The following is a 22886-nucleotide window of genomic DNA, read 5'->3' as shown; positions in this document are numbered from 1 at the left end:
TATTTGATAAACTGTAGATAGATAGATAGATAGACAGATAGACGGAACTATGTTCAGTCATGCAAAACTTTTCCAACATTCATATTCTTGGATAGCAAGTAGTGTCTTCCACTGTCAACCATATAAGCTATAATTCAACTTTTTTTTTTTTTGTCATCTATATGATCCCTCACCTTTCTTAGCTGTCCCTGTCAATCAGAGACAATGAAAGAACCCCACCTCTCTTACCACCAATATAATGCGTGGGCAAATCTATATCTCTAGAATGTATGTGAACATTAAGTGATGTCATTAATCACATGTTTATTTGGGGAATTGCCATGAGGGAGGTTCCATTCTTCTGAAGAGTCATGGGTATAGAGCTGAGGACATGGGTTGCTAGATGGCCGCTAGCACATCCGCAATACCCAGTCCCCATAGCTCTGTGTGCTTTTATTGTGTAAAAAAAACCCCGATTTGATACATATTCAAATTAACCTGAGATGAGTCCTGTATGTGAGATGAGTCAGGGACAGGACTCATCTCAGGGTAATTTGCATATGTATCAAATCATTGTTTTTTTTTTCACAATAAAAGCACACAGAGCTTTGAGGACTGGATATTACAGATGTGCTAGCGGCCATCTAGTAACTCTTGTCATCAGGGGCTGACTGGCAACTTTTGGCCCAGGGGGCAAGTAACACGCAGAGGCCCACTGAGCCCCCCTCCTGCTTACCCATTTCACCTGCCTCCTCCTGACCCCCCCCCCTTGACACTTTCGTCAGCCATGTAAATTACAACACAGGAAAACAAAATAAACTAAGGATGCTCCGATATATCAGCCGCCGAAACATATCAGCCGAAAATGGCATTTTTGGTATAATGCCGAAAGTGTCATTTTCTGGCTGATACAGTGTTGCATCCGTGTATTCTCTCCTCCCCCCAATGACACCTGATGACTTTTGCAGAAGAAACTGTATATTGTGGGGCACGGTATATGCTATGTGTGTATAACATAAACATATTTCATATGAAAACTTACAATTACTTGGCTTGGCCCTTGGGGATCTCGGACACCTCCACACTTTGTCCGGGGGCTCGGCGGAGCTGATGTGTTTTATCCTAATGAGAAAAATATCATAATAAGGATTTGGAGAAGGGGCAGAGGGATAGCAGAGCAGGGAGAGGCTGGTGCTGCTACTAGGGGCTCATACCATGGGGGAGTAATAAAGCCCACCATAATGCCCCCTTCCCAGTTGTAATAATTCTCCTTATAATAGACAGTGTCAAAAATACACCCTTGTAATGTCCCCAGTTGAGCTAATGTCCCCATAGTGCCCCCTATAATGTGCCAGTAGCCAATAGGCCCCCCTATAATGTGCCAGTAGCCAATAGGCCCCCCTATAATCTGGAAGTAGCCAATAGGCCGCCCTATAATCTGCCAGTAGCCATAGGCCCCCCTATAATGTGCCAGTAGCCATAGCCCCCCCTATAATGTGCCAGTAGCCATAGCCCCCCCCATATAATGTGCCAGTACCCATAGCCCCCCATATATTGTGCCAGTAGCCATAGGCCCCCCTAATAATGTGCCAGTAGCCATAGGCCCCCCTATAATGTGCCAGTACCCATAGCCCCCCTATATAATGTGCCAGTAGCCATACCCCCCCATAATGTGCCAGTAGCCATAGCCCCCCTATAATGTGCCAGTAGCCAGATAGGGCCCCCCTATAATGTGCCAATAGCCAGATAGGGCCTCCCGATAATGTGCCAGTAGCCAGATAGGGCCCCCCTATAATGTGCCAGTAGCCAGATAGGGCCCCCCTATAATGTGCCAGTAGCCATATTGGGCCCCCCTATAATGTGCCAGTAGTCATAGCCCCCCTATAATGTGCCAGTAGCCATACCCCCCCTATAATGTGCCAGTAGCCATACCCCCCCCCTATAATGTGCCAGTAGCCATACCCCCCCTATAATGTGCCAGTAGCCAGAGAGGGCCCCCCTATAATGTGCCAGTAGCCCATAGGCCCCCTACTATAATGTTCCAGTAGCCAGATAGGGCCCCCTATAATGTGCAAGTATCCAGATAGGGCCCCCCCCCTATAATGTGCCAGTAGCCAGTAGCCAGATAGGCCCCCCTATCAGTGACAGAAATAAGAAGGAAAAAAAGCCAGTCAGACTTATACTTACCTCCTACCTCCAGCCGAGTCCAGCACCTTCACTGAAATACTCCCGTCCCGCCTCCAGCGCTGCTGTCGATGTCCTTACTTTACGGCCGCGCAGCGGCTCAGTCAGGCGGCGCGATGACGTAATCTCGTCGCCTGCGCTGGTCCGGCGGCCTGTCTGATAGGCTGCCGGCCGCACGCCTCCCCAGCTCCCCTTCTCCCTCCGCAGGGCAGGCTGCAGTCACATATAATTCCGGCCCAGCCGGCCGGGACAATGAGCTGACAGAGAGGCCCGGGGGGCAATTGCCCCCCTGCCCCCCGGCCCAGTCCGCCCCTGCTTGTCATCAGTTCTATACACAAAATCCTGGTGACATGTTCCCTTTAAACCTGCCCCTCTTGGTTTGATAGACATTCTATAGACTAGGTTACATTTTTAGAAACTAATACAATGCCATTAGAAGCTGGCTTTTCATGACATATCCCAGCCTGTGAGATGTGTCAACCCAGGAGGAGAGTGTTTGGGGACTGGTCTCCTCAGAAGAGCAGGTACGCTTAGATGACTATTCACAGAGTTAAAATACTTTGCTTGCTATTTGTACCTTCATTTTATACCTTAGACTCAATGGACAGTTAATCTGGGGACAGCTAATAACCTTTGGTAGAACAGCATAGTTGGGAGTGAAAAATATGATGTCAGCTTACCTTTAACCTTCAGAAATGTGTAACAAAGACTAAAAGCAACAGATTTAAGAGAAATGGTGGAAATCATAGTTTAATAATGACATCCTTCAGAAACTAAGCAGCTAGCTTCACCTCCTACTTGAGGTTCAAAACTGGCAGTTGTAATTTTATCAAATAAAACATATGCACTAAATAGTGTTGAAATCTCTGCAAATGTACTAAAGGAAACCTGACAGCTCTAAATCCCCACCTAATTATATTAAGGGGTGTATTTTGTAAGTGATATTCCAATACTTACATTCTGAAATAGTGCTCTTGCTAACGAGCAGTAAAATTCATTGAAAGGACTCCAGGAGGAGTCCTCTCAATGTACTTTACTCCATGTATTTTCTTACTGGTTTACAGGAGCACCTTTTCAGAATGTGAGTATTTCTGTTGGAATGTCATTAAAGGGCTTTTCCGATTTTCCCTTTAAAGATGTCTCCCAGTTGTGGATGTTGCTCGTTGTCCTTCCTGATAACGTTGTGCAGCAGGGTGGTCATGCAGTGATGATGACTAACTGCAATGTTTCTTTTTCATTACAGACACATAGAAAACTGGGTGGAATTACAGATTTTGAATGTACTGGACATGGAACTTTACACTGGAATCCAAAGCCTGTGAGTACTATATTTGTAATCCTAGCAGTATTATTTATGTAGCGCCATCATATTTGAGTGCAGATTGTAGTACATTACAAGTGGCACTTAGAATCTGGAATGAACACACACTGTGAGATGATTAACTCCATAGCCATCTATAAATTCTATATGTTATATTGAAGAAATAACAGTACCATACATATAGTCACCCTATACTAATAGTGCTCTCATAGTCCCATCAACTGTAATCCCTGCCAGAGTGCCCTCATTGCTAATAGTGCCATCTACAGTGATAATGATCCTTGAGAGTGCCCCCATTAGTAGCAGTGAACTCTATATTATGCCCCATAGTGTTCTCAGTATTGATAAAGCTCCCAACGTGTTCCCAGTAGTAATGATGCACTAAAGTCCCCATTAGTCAGAAGGCACCCTAAAGTGCCCCCAGTAGTAATAAAGCCACCTAAAGTGTTCATTGTAGTAATAATGCACATCCAAAATGCTCCTAGTAGTAATTATGTCCCTCTAATAGGCCCCTCTTTACAGCCCCCCATAGTTATAATGCACAATTCTACAGTACCCCCAGTAGTTATAATGCGCCCCACTGTAGTGTCCCTAGTAGTTATAATATGCCTCTAGTTATAATGGTTCCTTATGGAGCCCTGTGTCCTGGAGCAGGTGATCATGATGATTTCATCCATTCACAATCGCCTGCGCAGTGCTACTGCCCCATAGATCTCTGGCTTAGCTGGCTTGTGGCATATGAGCATGATTGTTGTGTACAGGAACTATTGGCTCCTGCATCTAACCCTACTACTTAACTGTATTGCAGTTCTGAGGATGGCAATGCATTTGTATCTACCATGGCCAGTAAGTTCGGGGCCCTGGGCAAAACACTTGGGGTCCAAGACCTGGATGTTTTGGCCTAGTGATGCCCCTGGTCTAGGTACAACTTCTATGATACATAAGAGACTGCCCTGTTTGGTAGCTGTATTGGCTTTTTCATTTTTTTACTATAGAACCGGAACTGTCAGGATTTTAACACATTATTTGCTAATGCTAATTAGGCTGTTTGCAGAGCTCCTTATGCTGTAACATGGAGGGACCTTCACATAAAGCTCTCACTTACAGATACTGACGTTTGCCAAATAGAATGCACTTAAATTACTCAAAGCAGGGAGAGGGTCAGACATGTCCTGCAGCCTAAGCACACTTTTTATTAAAAAGGCACTTCATTTAATGACCAGTTTAGCATTTAGTATGTTGTATACCTTGTGTAGTATACCGTAATCTCCCTTTTAGTGGCAGTTTTTGATGCAGTTATTTGAACCAAAGCCAGAAATTGGTCAACTGTACAAGAAAGGAAACGTAGAAAGGACAAACAGAAATGTCTCCTCTGTTTTGTATCCACCCCTGTGATTGGCTCAAAAAAATAAGTTTAATGATAAAGGAGGTTGTTATACTGCAAATCCTGCTCAGGACCACCTCTTGGTAATGTCAAGACCCTGATATGGCTCTAAAGAGCACCATGACTTTATTTTTAAAGGCAGAAAAATGTATTGAGTGTTCTTTCAACCATCTCAAAGAAATCCATCAATGCCACCTGGAATTTTAACATGGTTTACAGACAATTCTATGCTGATGTGTGCCGTGACAGATCCGTTTGGCTCAGTTTCAACAGACGGACACCAGAATGCTGAAAGCAGCAGTTTGGTGTCCGTCTCCAAAGCGGAATGGAGACTGAACTGATGCAAACTAATGCATTCTGAGCGGATCCTTTTCCATTCAGAATTCATTAGGGCAAAAACTGATCCATTTTAGACCATTTGTGAAAGCCCTGAACGGATCTCACAAAAGGAAAGCCAAAACGCAAGTGTGAAAAATCCCTGCACCTGTTGAAAAACTCATACTCACCTGTTCCTCGCCATTCTCTTCTAGCTTCCTTGCTCCCTTCAGAGTTCTTCTGGTTCCTTTCCTATAAACTTTCGGATGGGTTCACATATTCTGCAATGGACCATGACTGGCCTCAGCAGTGCTGTGTCCACAAGCAGCACATCATTGCTGGGTAAAGCACCACTGAGGGATACATCACTGCTGAAGGGAGCCAGAAAGCTGGAATGGAGCAGCAGGGAACAAGTGAGTCTGAGGTTTTCAACAGGTATAACATGGTGAAGGGGTTTGCTAAAAAGAAAAAAAAAAAAAAGTCCCCAAAGCCAAACATCCCGACATACAAAGCCAACATACATATGTAGCAAGAGCCAACATCAGTAGGTTAACGCATGTTCCTGACAGTATAACTTGATACCAACTCTAAGCTTTAGGTTTGTGCATTGCTAAACAAAGCCAGCGCAATAAGCTTGTGTGATAGTGCACCAGGAATTGCTTTAACGCCTACTAGACCTGTAAAGTGACTGCATAGCTATATTGCTATTATTATTACTAGAGGAGATCAAAGTTATGGAAAATTCGATTCGGCTGCTTCGCCGAATTTCACAAATATTTTTGCCACAAAGCGCTTTTCTTTGTATGTAGCCAACGCAATGATGGGGAACAGTGATCACGCTGCTCATCCTTCCCCCCAATCATTAAAAACCCTCAGATGCCGCGTTCATTGCTGATCGTGGTATCTGAGGCTACCATTTGGGCGTTTCAGGGGTTAATCAGGTAAAATAAAAAGAATACTCTCCTAATCTATTTAATCATGTAAAGGCCGTCGCGGCCATTTCGATTGAAAACATTGCATAAAATCTCGAGATTATGTACTGTATCTTCAAACAAGATGGCTGCGAGAATGGGTGAGGTGAGTATTTTTTTTATGTTTTTTTACAGACATTTCAGAGAAAATTGATTTGTTACCACGAGGCGCAAGGAAATTTAGATTGTAGTCAATTAGTTTGACTTTTATTCGCTCAACGTTAATTATTATTATTATTATTATTATAGGTTTTTATTAACAATAGCATTATGGCTAATTTCAAATCCCCTTTTCACATTAAGCTGAATTCTGACAGATTCCATTAAGTTTGATTACTTTTTCATTAGGGGCGGACAAACAAAAATTGACTATGCTATTAAAAATGATTAGAACCCCCATTGAAAAACTAGCCTTCATTATTTTATTGCTGTTTCCTACGAGAGCAATTAATTGTTAGAATGTAGTTAAAATGATCCATACTTTCAGCGGGCATGCCATTGAATATCCCCATGTAATTTTTTTGGGAAAAAGATGTGTTTCCTTTAATTAGGATATTTGAACACATTATGTAGTTAATGCGTAAATGAATTTACCGCAGCTTCTAATTATCCGAGTCTATGCTTCCTGTCACAGCATGATTAATAAAGGTTCCAATGCATTCATATAATTTTTCTGTTCGTTTGTTCCTCAAATCCATTGCTGGTGAACTCCATAGGAGGTTTCTTTAATTGGCAGAAGAGCGTATGTTTCAAGCATAGCCTCGCCACCATTCTTTATACTGTAAGGACACATGAATATAGAAAATCCTGAGATCCTGAAATGTGTTTATGTTGTAATTATAGAGTCTGCTATAGTCATATATTATTCATAGTCGGTGTTTGAACTTGTGAGAAGCAAAATCAATAGAAATGGAATTGACCACTGAGAAGGTTATGCGCAAAAGGTAGTAGATGGGTCTTCTTAGGAGGGGATAACTTTCATAAATAATGAATGCTTTGTCTGCACTAACATATAATCAAATGTTAATGCTATTTAAACCAAATGAAAGAGCTTTGCTTCCGAAATTGATTGCTTTGATGCCCTATTGATGTGACTAATGGGATCCATTTTGAGGCACACAAATTTATGTTCAAGCATTTGTCATCGCCGACAACTGTCATATATGAGGTTGTTACTTCTAGAGTTTCAGATGACTAAAAAAGTTTACAAATAATATATAATATAAGTTCTTTTAAATTGGTCAATGGCATGACAGCTATAAAAAAGTCAACATGTAGTCACTATGTTAATTTTTAATAATATGGCTGTCATTTTGAGCGATAAAATTATTGAACATTCATACTATATGTCAGTCAGGTTTTTGGGAAATCAAAGTGGATTTATGAGTTGTAATAATGATAGCCTTAGAGCAGGAGGACTCAAAGTCGGCCGGATATATGGGCAGCAAATAGAAAACATTTCCAGTTGATGGGTTATGTTCATTTCATATACAATGCGATCTGAAATGATTGTTAATAGAACATAGCACCACATGCCTCTTACATCCAGTGACGTCTCCTCTGATGTAGATGTGGCTTCCTGTGTTTGGCTAGACACTCCCTGCACTGATACAGTGTATAAATCTACAGGTGAAACTCGAAAAATTAGAATATCGTGCAAAAGTCCATTTATTTCAGTAATGCAAATTAGAAGGAATTGCATTAATGCAGCTTAAAATTAGAATTTTGTGAAAAGGTTCAATATTCTAGGCTCAAAGTGTCACATTCTAGTCAGCTAATTAATCCATACCCCCTGAGCAAAGGGGACCTCAAAATTGTGACTTTGGGGTTTCATAAGCTATAAGCCATAATCATCCAAATTATAACAAATAAAGGCTTGAAATATCTCGCTTTGCATGTAATGAGTCCTATCTCATATGTTAGTTTCACCTTTTACGTTGCATTACTGAAATAAATAAACTTTGCACGATATTCACCTGTATAGTGGTGTGAAAGTAGGACTAGGTCTTCCCACTGCCCGATGTTTAGGCAGATTATCGCTAACAAGCGTTTGTATGACTGCTCGTTAGCGATAATCTGCTGTTGTAAAGGTGCTGCCGATTACCTAATGAATGATTGTTCATCCTGTAATAAGATCATTGGTGTGGTCACCTAATTTATTGTCTGCCAGCAGCAGATCGTGCCGTCTCTGATTCTGTATGGGGAAAAGCAAAGGCATTAGCGATCACTCCTTCCCATACTGTGGAGGGGATTGTTGTATGTAAATATGTCTCCTCCACTGACGAGCAGGCACTTATCAGGAAGAAATGCTTCCTTCCTAACAATCGGGCCATGTAAAGGGGCCATAAAGGCGTTGTGTCACATCAGCAAATGGCATTTATCATATAGACAAAGTTAATATAAGGCACTTACTAATGTATTGTGATTGTCCATATTGCCTCCTTTGCTGGCTTAAATCATATTTTCATCACATTATACATTGCTCGGATACAGGAGTTAAAACGACCCTGCAATCCAACAGTGGTGGCCATGCTTGCACATGTCAGCCTCTTTAGTGATCCGGACTTTGGGAGTGCGCATAGGCCAGCGCTTTTTCCTATAGTGTGCAAGCACGACCACCACTGCTGGATTGCAGGATGATCATAACCCCGGGATACGAGTAGTGTATAGTGTGATGGAAAAATTAATCCATCCAGTGAAGGAGGCAGTATGGACAATCACAATACATTAGTATTAACTTATATTACAGTTCTCTACATGATAAATGCCATTTGCTGAAGTGAGACAACCTCTGGCAGACTATATGGCCATTGGATATCAAAGGTTAGACCCCACTTTAAAGGGAACCTGTCACCGGGATTTTGTGTATAGAGCTGAGGACATGGGTTGCTAGATGGCCGCTAGCACATCCACAATACCCAGTCCCCATAGCTCTGTGTGCTTTTATTGTGTATAAAAACCGATTTGATACATATGCAAATTAACCTGAGATGAGTCCTGTCCCTGACTCACGTACAGGACTCATCTCAGGTTAATTTGCATATGTATCAAATCATTTTTTTTACCCAATAAAAGCACACAGAGCTATGGGAACTGGGTATTGCGGATGTGCTAGCAGCCATCTAGCAACCCATGTCCTCAGCTCTATACACAAAATACCGGTGACAGGTTTCCTTTAAATACTGTATATTTTACTTGGGTAAATAAATCCTTTATAACTATGGGAATATCAGCTTGGTTAATTAGTAACAAGAAATATATCTTTATACGCTTAAAGGAGTTGTGCAGGGGTTTTATATGTATGACCTATATATCTGGGGGGTCCGGCAGTCCCGCTGATCATTATCCTGCCCGTCGTCTCGGCAGTGTAATGATATTTACTTGTTCTCGTCACTTGATTGTGGTGAGTACTTGCAATTAAACTATGCCATCTCTGCCAGGAAAATCACATGTGGCGTAATGAGGAAGAAGCAGTGCTGGCATGGAGCGCTGCCTCCTCTTCAAACAGCTGATCGGCAGGGTTGCCGGGTGTCAGACCCCACAAATCAGATATTGGTAGGTCATCAATATAAAACCCCTGCACAACCCTTTTAAATTCTGGAGAAAAAAAAAATTCAGAAGAGACTAGTAAAGGTATCCATCCGGCATGTCTCCATAGAGGCTTGTGATTTATTGCAGATGAAAGACATTATGCAGTCATACTTTGTCAACGTTCCAAGGAAAATGAGTTACCATAACTCTGCCATAAGCAGCCTGGCGATTGGCGAAAAACATGTTCTTTCTCACCTCAAACACAGAGAAAAAAAATGTACAGTTACGAAAAGTTGAAGATCATTAACAAAAAGATCAAAGGACCCAATCACCACTGATTGCAACTTTAGGCAAAAAAAAGAGCATTTGCAGAAAAGCCAATGTTGTGTAATTTGACATAACTGAGCAGAAATCATGTTTACAATGGCTCATGGCAGAAAATGTGAAGCAGCTTATGACGCACACACCGGAGAGGCCCTAGCAGAACAGGCCAAAGATGCTGTCGGCAAAAATCAACATGTTTTTTTTTTTTTTAAAACAAAGCTACAAAGTACGAAGTGCATCATAGGAATTATTCTATAATTAAAGCTCTCCTTAGGCTGCTTACATTTCTGCCATTTAAGAACAGGGTGATAGTAATAAAGTATAGTATTTTATTCATTTCCTGTAAAGCTAGTTTCAAATATGAACAGGAATCTGCTGGAACAACCTGACAAAGTTCTCTGGATCCGGTAAAGCCATATTGTGCCATGTGCCTGCCAGATCCCACTGAATAGGAACCAACGGAATCCGTCCGTTACCCAGGATAAATGCCAAACATTTATGCTGGGGAGCAGCCTGAATCCACGCCGGTTCCCCTTTATAGTCAATGGGGTCCGGAGGTAGTATCCAGCTATGCCATATCCAGGGAACACCTACCTGATTCTTGTGCTGCATGTGTGAATGGGGTCAGCCTGTACATAGTAAACCAATGAGTGGCATGTTTACTATGTAATGGTTGTGGTATGATGTAGTTCTCATATACATGCATGTATGTCGTGAGCATGTGCCTACGTGTGTGTACATCCCCATCTATAGTAGCATTCATTTGTATGTAGTGAAGTGTATATGCAGGTATAGAATTTGCCAAGCTACTTACTTAAAGGGGTTGTCTGGGCTTTTACTATTGATGACCTATCCTCAGGATTGTTGCAGAAAAGACCGGCACTTCGGTCTTTTTTGCAACATTGTTTCCTGGGACGCCAGCCCGCTGACACATGCACCGCATACTGTGAAGCAGTGCCGACCAGTTATCTATTTGGACTATTGATATCAGATCGGCGGGGTTCCCACCTGGCACCCCTGCGGTTCAACTGTATGAGGAGATGCCGCACACAGTGCTCACTTGCCATCTCCCTTCTCTCTTCCTGTCCGCTGCTGCTGACCTATCCTGATAGTAAACGCCTGGACAACCCCTTTAAAGGGAATCTTTCACCACGAACTTGGACTATTATCTGCAGTAATACATGATTAGCACTGGATATAAGGAGTTCCGATGACTATTTTTATTTTCCTACTGTACCCCCCACTCCCCGTTCACTCGCTGTCAGTGCTCAAAGATGTGCTGAAATACATTGTCAGGACTGCTGTGCCAACATAATGGAGAGGGCTCTTGTGGGCATGCCCTGCAAATAATGTTACCTGCTGGCTGTTAGATTGCAAAATGCTGCATATATGTAAATGCTCATGTAGGACATATATATATATATATATATATATATATATATGCAGTGAGTATGCACCAAATATGCATATATGTACATGTATGTTTTGAGTGTATGTATATGAAACATAAATGTGTGCTTGTATGTAGGAAGAGTTTTCATTTATTTTGTAGTTCTGTGGAATTATATGGCAGTATTACTTAGACTTTCTATTGCTTTATTATGTGTCTACTAGGTGGCAATGTTTTATATAGCAGAGGTTTCCCTGGTCAATAAAAATCATAGAGAGCCGTCTCAAAGGTAGGGTAGTTTCCAGCTATGTCCCTACTGTAGCGTGCGCAGAGATTTAGAGGGCAGTTGAGAGTGGTCTTAGCTCATCAACTAACCTTAGACCATTTGTGTTATGTTGTTTTTAATCTTTTTTTTTCTTATTATTATTAACATTATTTTTATATGTTCTAGTCTGGTGCATTTATTTCAACTATTTTATTGAGACCCTGAAAATGTTTATCACGTCTTTGTGGTTCGATGTTCAGTTTTTCAATAGTTTTTAGTCTCTAACTGCATTTACAGGTTCTTATTTCAATATGTTAAATATCTGATAACGTAATAATGTAATGCATATGTCTTGCAGAACAATCACAAACTGTGGACTGAGAAGCATACAGCCACGGGCGTTTTCCAAGAATCCACATTTGCATTACATGTAAGTTGATATTGTTTATTATATTATATAGTTATTTATATTATTGTTATATTGTTTTACTCCTTAGCTGGTGAAATTATTTATATTATATTTTATCCGTATTTCAGTTTCCTACTTAATGTCAGACATCATCTAGTTACACTTCTTTTCGCACTGCATATAGGGTTTTGGAAAGTCCTGTTTTCTCACACTGCGGAGTGTGTTACCTATTTAAGAAAAAAACATAAAAGCTTCTTTCCACATATATTTAATTTCATGTGAGAAACTTTGTCCTTTGGTCGTTGAGGGAATTGGAATCTTCTCTGCTGCTTCTCTTGTATTCCAGTTGATCTACACTGCTAAATTTCTTAACTGGATTTTTAATTTCCGCTCATGAAGTTTTCCAGTTTTGTCACCTGAATAAATGATCAAAGCTCCAATGATTATCTCATCATCTCAAGGCGCCAAACAGACCATTTACCTATCCCAGTACACATAAAAATTTCATTAAGTTTTCTAGCTCTTTTTTCCCCACAAATGATCGCTCAAAGTTAAATAAAAGAGAAAAAAAATTGTATTCTTCCGCTACCTGCTGAGATACTGAAGGATTTATGTCACTTCAGAGCGTAGTTTCCATTCTGGCTACAGTGAACTTACAATGTAGTTTTGTGATATTGTATGAAGCATTGTTATGTCTACTAAAGTTATAAAATATAATAAATAGACAGATAGATATGGAGATAGATAGATAGACTATTGATATAGCCAGATAGATAGATAGATAGACAGATATAGATAGATAGACAGCTATAGATAGATATGAGATAGATATAGCTAGATATGAGATAGATAGATAGATAGATATAATAAATAGACAGATTGATATTATATATAGATATCATAGATAAATATAATAGATAGATAGACAGGTAGGTAGATAAATTGATAGATCGATAGATAGATGCAAAAATAGACAGCTCTACAAAAAAAAAAAAAGAATAACATATTTCAGCTCAGTATTAGAACTTTACTCAAGCATAGCTAGGTAGGTAGATGTAGTGATATACAATTGATTGATTGATAGACCGATATGAGAATAGAGAGATAGATGAATGGATAGATAGATATGACATAGATAGATAGATAGATAGATAGATAGATAGATAAATATAGATGTACCGCACTAAAATTGACTGTGATAACACATTGCACAGTGTTATCTTGGTTATCTCGTGACAAAAGCCTTTGAAATCCATTGAAAAGTCAGTTATTTTTTTCTTGCCATTCTTTACTCAACGCATTAAGCTTGGCTGCATCTGTAGATATATATATATATATATATATATATATATATATATATAGATAGATTAGATAAGATAGAAAGATAGATAGATACATTTACCTCTATTTTATTAACTACAGGCTTTTTAGAATGCATTTTACCTCTATTAGGCCTCATTTACACATAGCAGTAATGGAGCTGTCCTAGAAACTCTAGTCCTTGGTGGCATATAGTTTCAATGGCCCTTTTTCAACCCCATTTACTGCTATTTAACATCTGGTTATTGTGGTAGAAAGCTGTTATGGCCAGAAGCAAGGTGTTGAATGAGCTTGTATCTCCATTTGCCTCAAATCTCAAGTGTGACACTAATACGTAGAAGATCCTGATTTATTTGGCCTGTACGCAGCTTTCTTAAATGGGGACCTTCATTTCCTTTAACTAAATTATTTTAATCTAAGTGCTCCAAATTGTGCTTTGTGCAGCCACACATTGATTTTTTTTTTCTAAAAAGTCTAAAGACTGAACATTTAGAATTACAACTTAACCATTGTAAACATGTCCTCGTGAGCAGGAACAGCCATTTAATTGAATTTGATATCGAATTTCAGAGGTTCATAAACTTTACTAGCAAAATAAAACTTAGATTTAATTTCTGGTTTTAAATTGCTATTAAATTGTTATTTAGGGCAGATGATGCCGGGTTTGAGGCAATGCAGCATTTTGCAAGTCTTTATAAAGCTGATTACAATTCTGAATGTGATTCCTGAGCATAATACCAAGGGTGAAGCTTGACTGCAGTGACAGTAATGCACAGATGTCTCCTCTTCATTTTGATCAAATTGGTGCTGACATCTTTGAAAAACGTGAAGACTTGCCTTCTTGAAGTGAAGCTAAAAAACTGGACTCAGAGATTGATTAGAAGGAGGGAGCCTCCTTATGAGACAGATGGAATACTATCTAAACTATTGAAGTGATGAAAACATGTTCTTGATGCACTGGTTGACCACAGCTTTCAGACTATGGCTAAATCTAGAAATGTGATCCGTGCAAACACGTTCTGAAACAATGAACCTGTTGTCCCCTCCATTGCTTGCCTTAATTCTGTGTCAGCACTATTTTAGTCAAAGCTATGTGTAGTATGTGTAAATTAGTATGACACCAGTACCATGGTGGTTTATTGTAGGAATAAAAGAAAAAAAGCATGATGTATGAACCATAACGGCAGCTCATGAGTCCCCTGGAGAAGGTCATCCATTTTTAGGTTGCACTTATACCCATTTTAATGGGTCGTGTAGAGATAAATGTATTTCTTAAAATTAGATTCTGGTTCAGTTTGGCCAAATCTGCCATCCGATTTCATTTTGGTCCAAGAAAATTCAACCTAAATCAAAAGTTTCCCAATTACCTGGAAAAGTCTTTCGCTCTCTCTTTCTCTCTCTCTTCCCTTCTTCCCACATCTTCTTTTTCCTCTCCTTCTCTCTCTCTCCCTCTCTTCTTACGATTTTTCCAAATGGAACCACACAATTCACATTTGTTAGAATCAGAACTTTTGGGAAAATGTGGATTGAATTTTCAAGTGTTGGAGTTGATTTGCACATCTCTAGTGATGTGAACTTGTACAAGTATGTGGTCTCTAGAGATGCTGCTGATTAGGAGTGTGGTGGTGTCAAGCAGCACATGAAGGGCTCTTATCTACTGTTATAACCACCCCCCCAGCCTCCCCGTCCTCCCCGTCCTCCCCGTCCTCCCCGTCCTCCCCGTCCTCCCCGTCCTCCCCGTCCTCCCCGTCCTCCCCGTCCTCCATTGATACGTATGTCACAAAATAAACAACTGTTTCCATCACAGTTAAGGCTACTTTCACACTAGCGTTCATGGGTCCGTTCGTGAGCTCCGTTTGAAGGAGCTCACGAGCGGACCCAAACGCCTCCGTCCAGCCCTGATGCAGTCTGAAAGGACGCGGATCCGCTCAGACTGCATCAGTCTGGCGGCGTTCAGCCTTTGCTCCGCTCGCCTCCGCACGGACAGGCGGACAGCTGAACGCTGCTTGCAGCGTTCGGGTGTCCGCCTGGCCGTGCGGAGGCGAGCGGATCCGTTCAGACTTACAATGTAAGTCAATGGGAACGGATCCGCTTGAAGATGTCACCATATGGCTCAATCTTCAAGCGGATCCGTCCCCCATTGACTTTACATTGAAAGTCTGAACGGATCCGCTCAGGCTACGTGCGCACTTGCGCACTTGCAAAATTTTTCTAAGTTATTAATGCAGACGGATCCGTACTGAACGGAGCCTCCGTCTGCATTAATATGATCGAATCCGTTCAGAACGGATCCGATCAAGCGCAAGTGTGAAAGTAGCCTTAGGAGGAAACTGTGGCAGCCCACCTACTTCAATGAAAAATAACTATTTTCACCCATTCAGCTCCTGGACACAACTTTGTTCTCTCTATTTCATTAAAGACACAATCTCTGATAATTTTTTGTGGTTCCCCTTCATTTGTAAGCCACATGGCAGATAGGATTCTGTAATCATGTACCTTACTAGATACTTTATTTTGAAATAACAAGCTCTCACAACCTCAGACTGACTGCTCAAATCCCACTGCATCTGCCGTGTCAGCAAAAGTAAGTCTCTATATTAGAGATGAGCACATTTCTTAAAATTTGACTCTGGTCTGATTCGGGTGAGTCACCATTCCAATTCAATTCAGGTCTGAAAACATTCTACCCAAATCAAAAGTGCTCTAATTGCCTGGAAATGTTTATCTCACTCACTTACTCCTTTATTCTCCTGAATCAAATCACAAAAATGTTAACTATATTACTTTGAATCCTTAGATTAGGAAAAAAATAAGCTTAACACAATTCTGGTACCTACAAAGTTTACCAGACTAAAAAAGTAACAGTCAGCAAACCCTTGAACACATGAGCGCGCTCCCCATCATCATCATCCAGTTCCCAACACGGCCCTTGGATGACTCCCATATGATGAAGAGAGGTGGTGGTAGCAAGACAACTCTTACCCTGATGATATCTTCAATGGATATGCCATCGTTGCTTCATGGTGAGAAGTTTTATAGTCTCCTGGCCTCTCCTAAAGGTCTTCAGTTTGCAGTACACATGTATAGTTACTTCAGAGCTCAGCAATCTGGCCACCGCTAACCAACTACATTACAAGTAATTAAATGGATAAGAACCACTAAAATGATGTTCTCTACTCTCTATGTAACTCTATGAAACACTCAATGTGAGTCACGTTGACTTGCATTGAGAGATTTCCTTTTGACACAGCAGATATTGTAAGACTTAAGTAGTAAGACTTCAGATCACGTGATGTAACGGCGGATCCAAGCTAGTTTGTTATTCTGGAATAATGTGGCTATAATACCTTATCCCCTGTGTAGTTTACAAAACGAGGCTGTAAAAAAAAAAAATTAATAATCTGGAATGTTTTTTTTTTTACTTTGAAAGTCCATCTCAAACATCAAAATGTACCAAAAAGCTACATGCAATGGTTAGCATGTGGAAGGGAAAGCAAAGCAAAGCTGAATGTGGCTGATTATTGCGCTTAGCTGTCACTCAAACTACATGAGCTGATCAGACTTTCTGATTGTTTCTGATCATTCAGTGTGAGTTGGAAAATCACTAATTGCTCTCCAGTCAATTTTATTATTTTGCAACCATAGAGCAGTATTATTGCAGTATACAGCGCTAATTGTCACCATTTGTCTCAATAAGAAGAGGTCCTTTATGTGTATTGTTGTATTTAAATGAAAGCGGTGGAATTCCCTGTTTATTAATGATCTCATCGCTCTCTGCACAAAGCATCATTGGCTTCATCAACACTTTGCATTCCTTATTAATGGGCTGGAATGCAGTCTTTGGTGCTTTCTTCTTCTCAAGTTATTACCATAAGAACAGCAAAAGGTTGTGCTTATATCTGGAAATTCCAGAATATTATTGTCTATGATGAGCATTTTACTGAAAAGGCATTTAATTAGCGGTACTGAAATATAAAAACATTCTTTCAATGCATAAAAAAGATTATGGGGATGATTTATAAAAACTGGTGTAAAGGAAAAATGGCTTACTTGCCGATAGCAACTAATCAGTTTCCATTTCCTTTACACCAGTTTTAATAAATCTTCTCCTACATACAGGTCCTTCTCAAAAAATTAGCATAGTGTGATAAAATTAATTATTTTCTGTAATGTACTGATAAACATTAGACTTTCATATATTTTAGATTCATTACACACCAACTGAAGTAGTTCAAGCCTTTTATTGTTTTAATATTGATGATTTTGGCATACAGCTCATGAAAACCCCAAATTCCTATCTCAAAAAATTAGCATATCACAAAAAGGTTCTCTAAACGAGCTATTAACCTAATCATCTGAATCAACTAATTAACTCTAAACACCTGCAAAATATTCCTGAGGCTTATAAAAACTCCCAGCCTGGTTCATTACTCAAAACCGCAATCATGGGTAAGACTGCCGACCTGACTGCTGTCCAGAAGGCCATCATTGACACCCTCAAGCAAGAGGGTAAGACACAGAAAGAAATTTCTGAACGAATAGGCTGTTCCCAGAGTGCTGTATCAAGGCACCTCAGTGGGAAGTCTGTGGGAAGGAAAAAGTGTGGCAGAAAACGCTGCACAACAAGAAGAGGTGACCGGACCCTGAGGAAGATTGTGGAGAAGGACCGATTCCAGACCTTGGGGGACCTGCGGAAGCAGTGGACTGAGTCTGGAGTAGAAACATCCAGAGCCACCGTGTACAGGCGTGTGCAGGAAATGGGCTACAGGTGCCGCATTCCCCAGGTCAAGCCACTTTTGAACCAGAAACAGCGGCAGAAGCGCCTGACCTGGGCTACAGAGAAGCAGCACTGGACTGTTGCATGTCATTCGGAAATCAAGGTGCCAGAATCTGGAGGAAGACTGGGGAGAGGGAAATGCCAAAATGCCTGAAGTCCAGTGTCAAGTACCCACAGTCAGTGATGGTCTGGGGTGCCATGTTTGCTACTGGTGTTGGTCCACTGTGTTTTATCAAGGGCAGGGTCAATGCAGCTAGCTATCAGGAGATTTTGGAGCACTTCATGCTTCCATCTGCTGAAAAGCTTTATGGAGATGAAGATTTCATTTTTCAGCACGACCTGGCACCTGCTCACAGTGCCAAAACCACTGGTAAATGGTTTACTGACCATGGTATTACTGTGCTCAATTGGCCTGCCAACTCTCCTGACCTGAACCCCATAGAGAATCTGTGGGATATTGGGAAGAGAAAGTTGAGAGACGCAAGACCCAACACTCTGGATGAGCTTAAGGCCGCTATCGAAGCATCCTGGGCCTCCATAACACCTCAGCAGTGCCACAGGCTGATTGCCTCCATGCCAAACCGCATTGAAGCAGTGATTTCTGCAAAAGTATTCCCGACCAAGTATTGAGTGCATAACTGAACATAATTATTTGAAGGTTGACTTTTTTTGTATTAAAAACACTTTTCTTTTATTGGTCGGATGAAATATGCAAATTTTTTGAGATAGGAAATTTGGGTTTTCATGAGCTGTATGCCAAAATCATCAATATTAAAACAATAAAAGGCTTGAACTACTTCAGTTGGTGTGTAATGAATCTAAAATATATGAAAGTCTAATGTTTATCAGTACATTACAGAAAATAATGAACTTTATCACAATATGCTAATTTTTTGAGAAGGACCTGTATATTTCTCAATTGAACACATTTTTGCTAAGCCTTCCGACAATAGCGTCCCTTAATTTCTGCTATAAAATTATCACAAATATGTCCCCTACAATTGTTTAATAATTCAAAGCAGATACCAAAATATTTTTTGTACCTGTTTTTGCTTTCTGATGGTAGTTTTTTTTTCATTCTTAAATTTATATTCTATATATCATTTTGGGGGAGACCATCTTACCTTAACTGCTAATAACATCATTCAGCATTCATGTATATTGCTTTAAAGCAGTCATATGGACCACAGAAAATCATAGTCTGGAGATGATGCATTGTCTTCTATGGAAGAGTCTTGGAAGGATGGGGGGGGGGGGGTCTGTTACCATCACCAATAGTGAATAGTGTAATACTGTGCTGTCTTTACAAAGGTGTTATCTACCAGTGATGATAAGATGACTGCGGAAGATTTTTCATTTTATTTTAAAAAAATCTACTAAAACATCATATAAAATGTTTATCATAAAAACTTGATTTAGACAGTAGTTCATTTTTTGACTACACATCCTCTTTAAAACGCATAACATTTCATTTTGTCCCTAAGGAACACTTTTTATGTTGAAATAACATTATGATTAAAGATGAGCGAAGTTTTAAAAAATTTGATTCGGCAGCTTCGCCAACGTTCCCCATAAAATTTGATTTGTTACAAATTAATTTGCCACAAACTGCTATAAATCAGGAATACTCAGGCCATTCTGGCTTAAGGGTATAGCCACACTGAGCCCTTCTTCTGCCATCTGCTTTTCCTCCTTTTCCACATCATCTAATATCGATGAGAATATGTCATCAGGAACATGTAGCTCTAGCAGCAGTGGGCTAATTGGCCGCACAGTTCTTCACCACAGCATGGCAGAAACCTGCCCACAGCACGGAATCTTTGTGTGGCAGTGTGGCCTAGGTGAATCTGATTTATAACAATACATGATAAATTAATTGGTAACAAATCAAATGTCTTGGGGAAGTTTGGCAAAACTGGCCAATGGGATTTTTTCAAAACTTCACTCATCTCTAGTCATTATTAAGACATGGCCTCCCTAAGGGGTGCAGACTGGATGATATTGTTTGGCATGCTGGCCATTAGAATAATAAAGGCTTCCATCTTATTGGTATTGAATTCTTCCATTAATAGTAGAACGATTCAGCAGAAGCAGCTGCTCTGACGGCTCTACGTGTAGTCCTTGTCTGAAATCCTGACAGCTCATATACTCAGTATAGCTAAACTGAATCCCAAATCATAAGAATATGGCTTAAATGAATGTTTATGAACAGTCAGGAGTTTAGAGATAAGAGCTACACATCCAGACATCTGAACAGCAATATGACAGGACTGTCAGTGTAATACAGAAAATGACAGCCTCACGGAGCGCCTGGCCTCTTTTAACAGCTGAATCAGGCACACTCCGATCATTAACTCCCGGATAACCCCATTTAACCCTGTAAGACAAAAACTGAAATTTTTTAATAAAGACCATTTGAAAAAATTGTTTTTAGACCAAAATAAGAAAATGCAATGGAAAAAATGCCTTTGAGTCTGAAGATATCCAAAGCCTTTAAATTTTATTTAGGAGTTATAATCATCATTAGATGTATTCTTTTTTTGAGTTCAACTTTTTTATTGAAAACATTTTCATAAAATGATCAGCAGAACTGTTATTGCAAAAACAATTCAATTCAAGGTGGACGCAGCCACCAGGGACATTGATATTTCCATAAACAAGGTTTCCATTATCATGGATCACATGTAGCAGTCACTGAGTATAAGTCATCAATAGAACTTACAAAACAGAAACAACAGATATTGAACACAGGTCTGTCTAATCAGGAGGCTCGACTACAGGAGGGACCCTTCCGATAGTATATATATATCTATACGACCACTCCCCTCTCAGGGGCCATATGTTTAAGGGACATCTACCTAGAAAACCTCGGGTGGGCTATCCAGGAGTTCCAGGTATGTCTGTATTTTACAGGAGGGAGCATTGAGGATGGAATCATCTTCTCATAACGGCAGGTGGTGTTTAGCTCAGTTACCACCTCCAAGATATCTGGAAGACTCGCTTTCTTCCAATGGCGGGTTATAACCAGTTTAGCGCTGAGTAAGATGTGCCCCACTATGGGCCTATACGACGGGCACAAGCGCCGAATGCCCAAGAATAAGAGAGCAAGTTCCGGGGAGGGGGGGATGTCCTGACCCGACACTTCCCCCAGCAATGCAAACACCTGCTTCCAGAAATCAGTGATAGCTGGGCATGCCCATAGAACATGGAGCAGAGAGCCTATGTTTCCACAGCCCCTCCAACATAGGGGAGAGGATGTAGGATATATGATATGTAACCTTTGGGGTGTAAAGTACCAATTTAATAAAGTCTTAACACCAGCCTCATAATGAGTGACACATCTAAAGTTAGAGGTTAAGAAGCCCAATGCAGAGAGTCATCCCCAGAAAATGTAGTGCCCAATTCTCGCTCCCATTTCTGGAATGGATTGGATTTGGCAAATTTAGATTTTTCCCCCATGTATTCATATATACGTCCTGTTGCCCCTTTTTTCAGCAAGCCCTGGGAGCAATAGAGTTGTAGGATCCCTGTATGAGTGGGAGGGGGCTTCGTTATAATAGATGCTAGTAAGTGTTTAACCCTGAGATAATTGAAGACCTCTCTAGCCGAAAGTTGGAACATTTGCTGAATAGAGGTGAACGGGAGAACCTTTCCAGAACATAGGAGCTGAGATACCCCCTCAATCCCCTGAGCATGCCAACCGTGGAGACATATACAGACGTGGACAAAATTGTTGGTACCCTTTGGTCAATGAAAGAAAAAGTCACAATGGTCACAGAAATAACTTTAATCTGACAAAAGTAATAATAAATTAAAATTCTATAAATGTTAACCAATGAAAGTCAGACATTGTTTTTCAACCATGCTTCAACAGAATTATGTAAAAAAATAAACTCATGAAACAGGCATGGACAAAAATGATGGTACCCCTAGAAAACACAGAACATAATGTGACCAAAGGGACATGTTAATTCAAGGTGTGTCCACTAATTAGCATCACAGGTGTCTACAACCTTGTAATCAGCCATTGGGCCTATATATATGGCTCCAGGTAATCACTGTGTTGTTTGGTGATATGGTGTGTACCACACTCGACATGGACCAGAGGAAGCAAAGGAAAGAGCTGTCTCAAGAGATCAGAAAGAAAATTATAGACAAGCATGTTAAAGGTAAAGGCTATAAGACCATCTCCAAGCAACTAGATGTTCCTGTGAGTACAGTTGCACATATTATTCATAAGTTTAAGATCCATGGGACTGTAGCCAACCTCCCTGGACGTGGCCGCAGGAGGAAAATTGATGACAAATCTAAGAGACGGATAATCCGAATGGTAACAAAAGAGCCTAGAAAGACTTCTAAAGAGATTCAAGGTGAACTTCATGCTCAAGGAACATCAGTGTCAGATCGCACCATCCGTCGTTGTTTGAGCCAAAGTGGACTACATGGGAGACGACCAAGGAGGACACCATTGTTGAAAACGAATCATAAAAAAGCAAGACTGGAATATGCCAAACTACATGTTGACAAGCCACAAAGCTTCTGGGAGAATGTCCTGTGGACAGATGAGACAAAAATCGAAGTTTTTGCCAAGGCACATCAGCTGTATGTTCACAGACGAAAAAATGAAGCATATCAAGAAAAGAACACTGTCCCTACTGTGAAACATGGAGGAGGCTCTGTTATGTTCTGGGGCTGCTTTGCTGCGTCTGGCACAGG

At 40.5% G+C, this 22886-nt stretch overlaps 1 protein-coding gene across 4 annotated transcripts in view; it reads left to right on the top strand.

Annotated features, from left to right (window-relative positions):
• Positions 1 to 22886, top strand: part of NTRK3 (neurotrophic receptor tyrosine kinase 3) — a 774406-nt gene that overhangs the window by 188889 nt on the left and 562631 nt on the right. For all 4 annotated transcript variants that reach the window (XM_044279460.1, XM_044279461.1, XM_044279463.1 and 1 more), the window contains 2 exons: positions 3407 to 3481; positions 12023 to 12094. In XM_044279460.1, coding sequence (XP_044135395.1) covers positions 3407 to 3481; positions 12023 to 12094 — 147 coding nt within the window. The remainder of the gene's footprint in view (positions 1 to 3406; positions 3482 to 12022; positions 12095 to 22886) is intronic.

Source organism: Bufo gargarizans, chromosome 2, assembly GCF_014858855.1.
Source record: "Bufo gargarizans isolate SCDJY-AF-19 chromosome 2, ASM1485885v1, whole genome shotgun sequence".
NCBI classification, from domain to species: Eukaryota; Metazoa; Chordata; class Amphibia; order Anura; family Bufonidae; genus Bufo; species Bufo gargarizans.
This window is presented reverse-complemented; position numbering and strand designations above follow the sequence as displayed.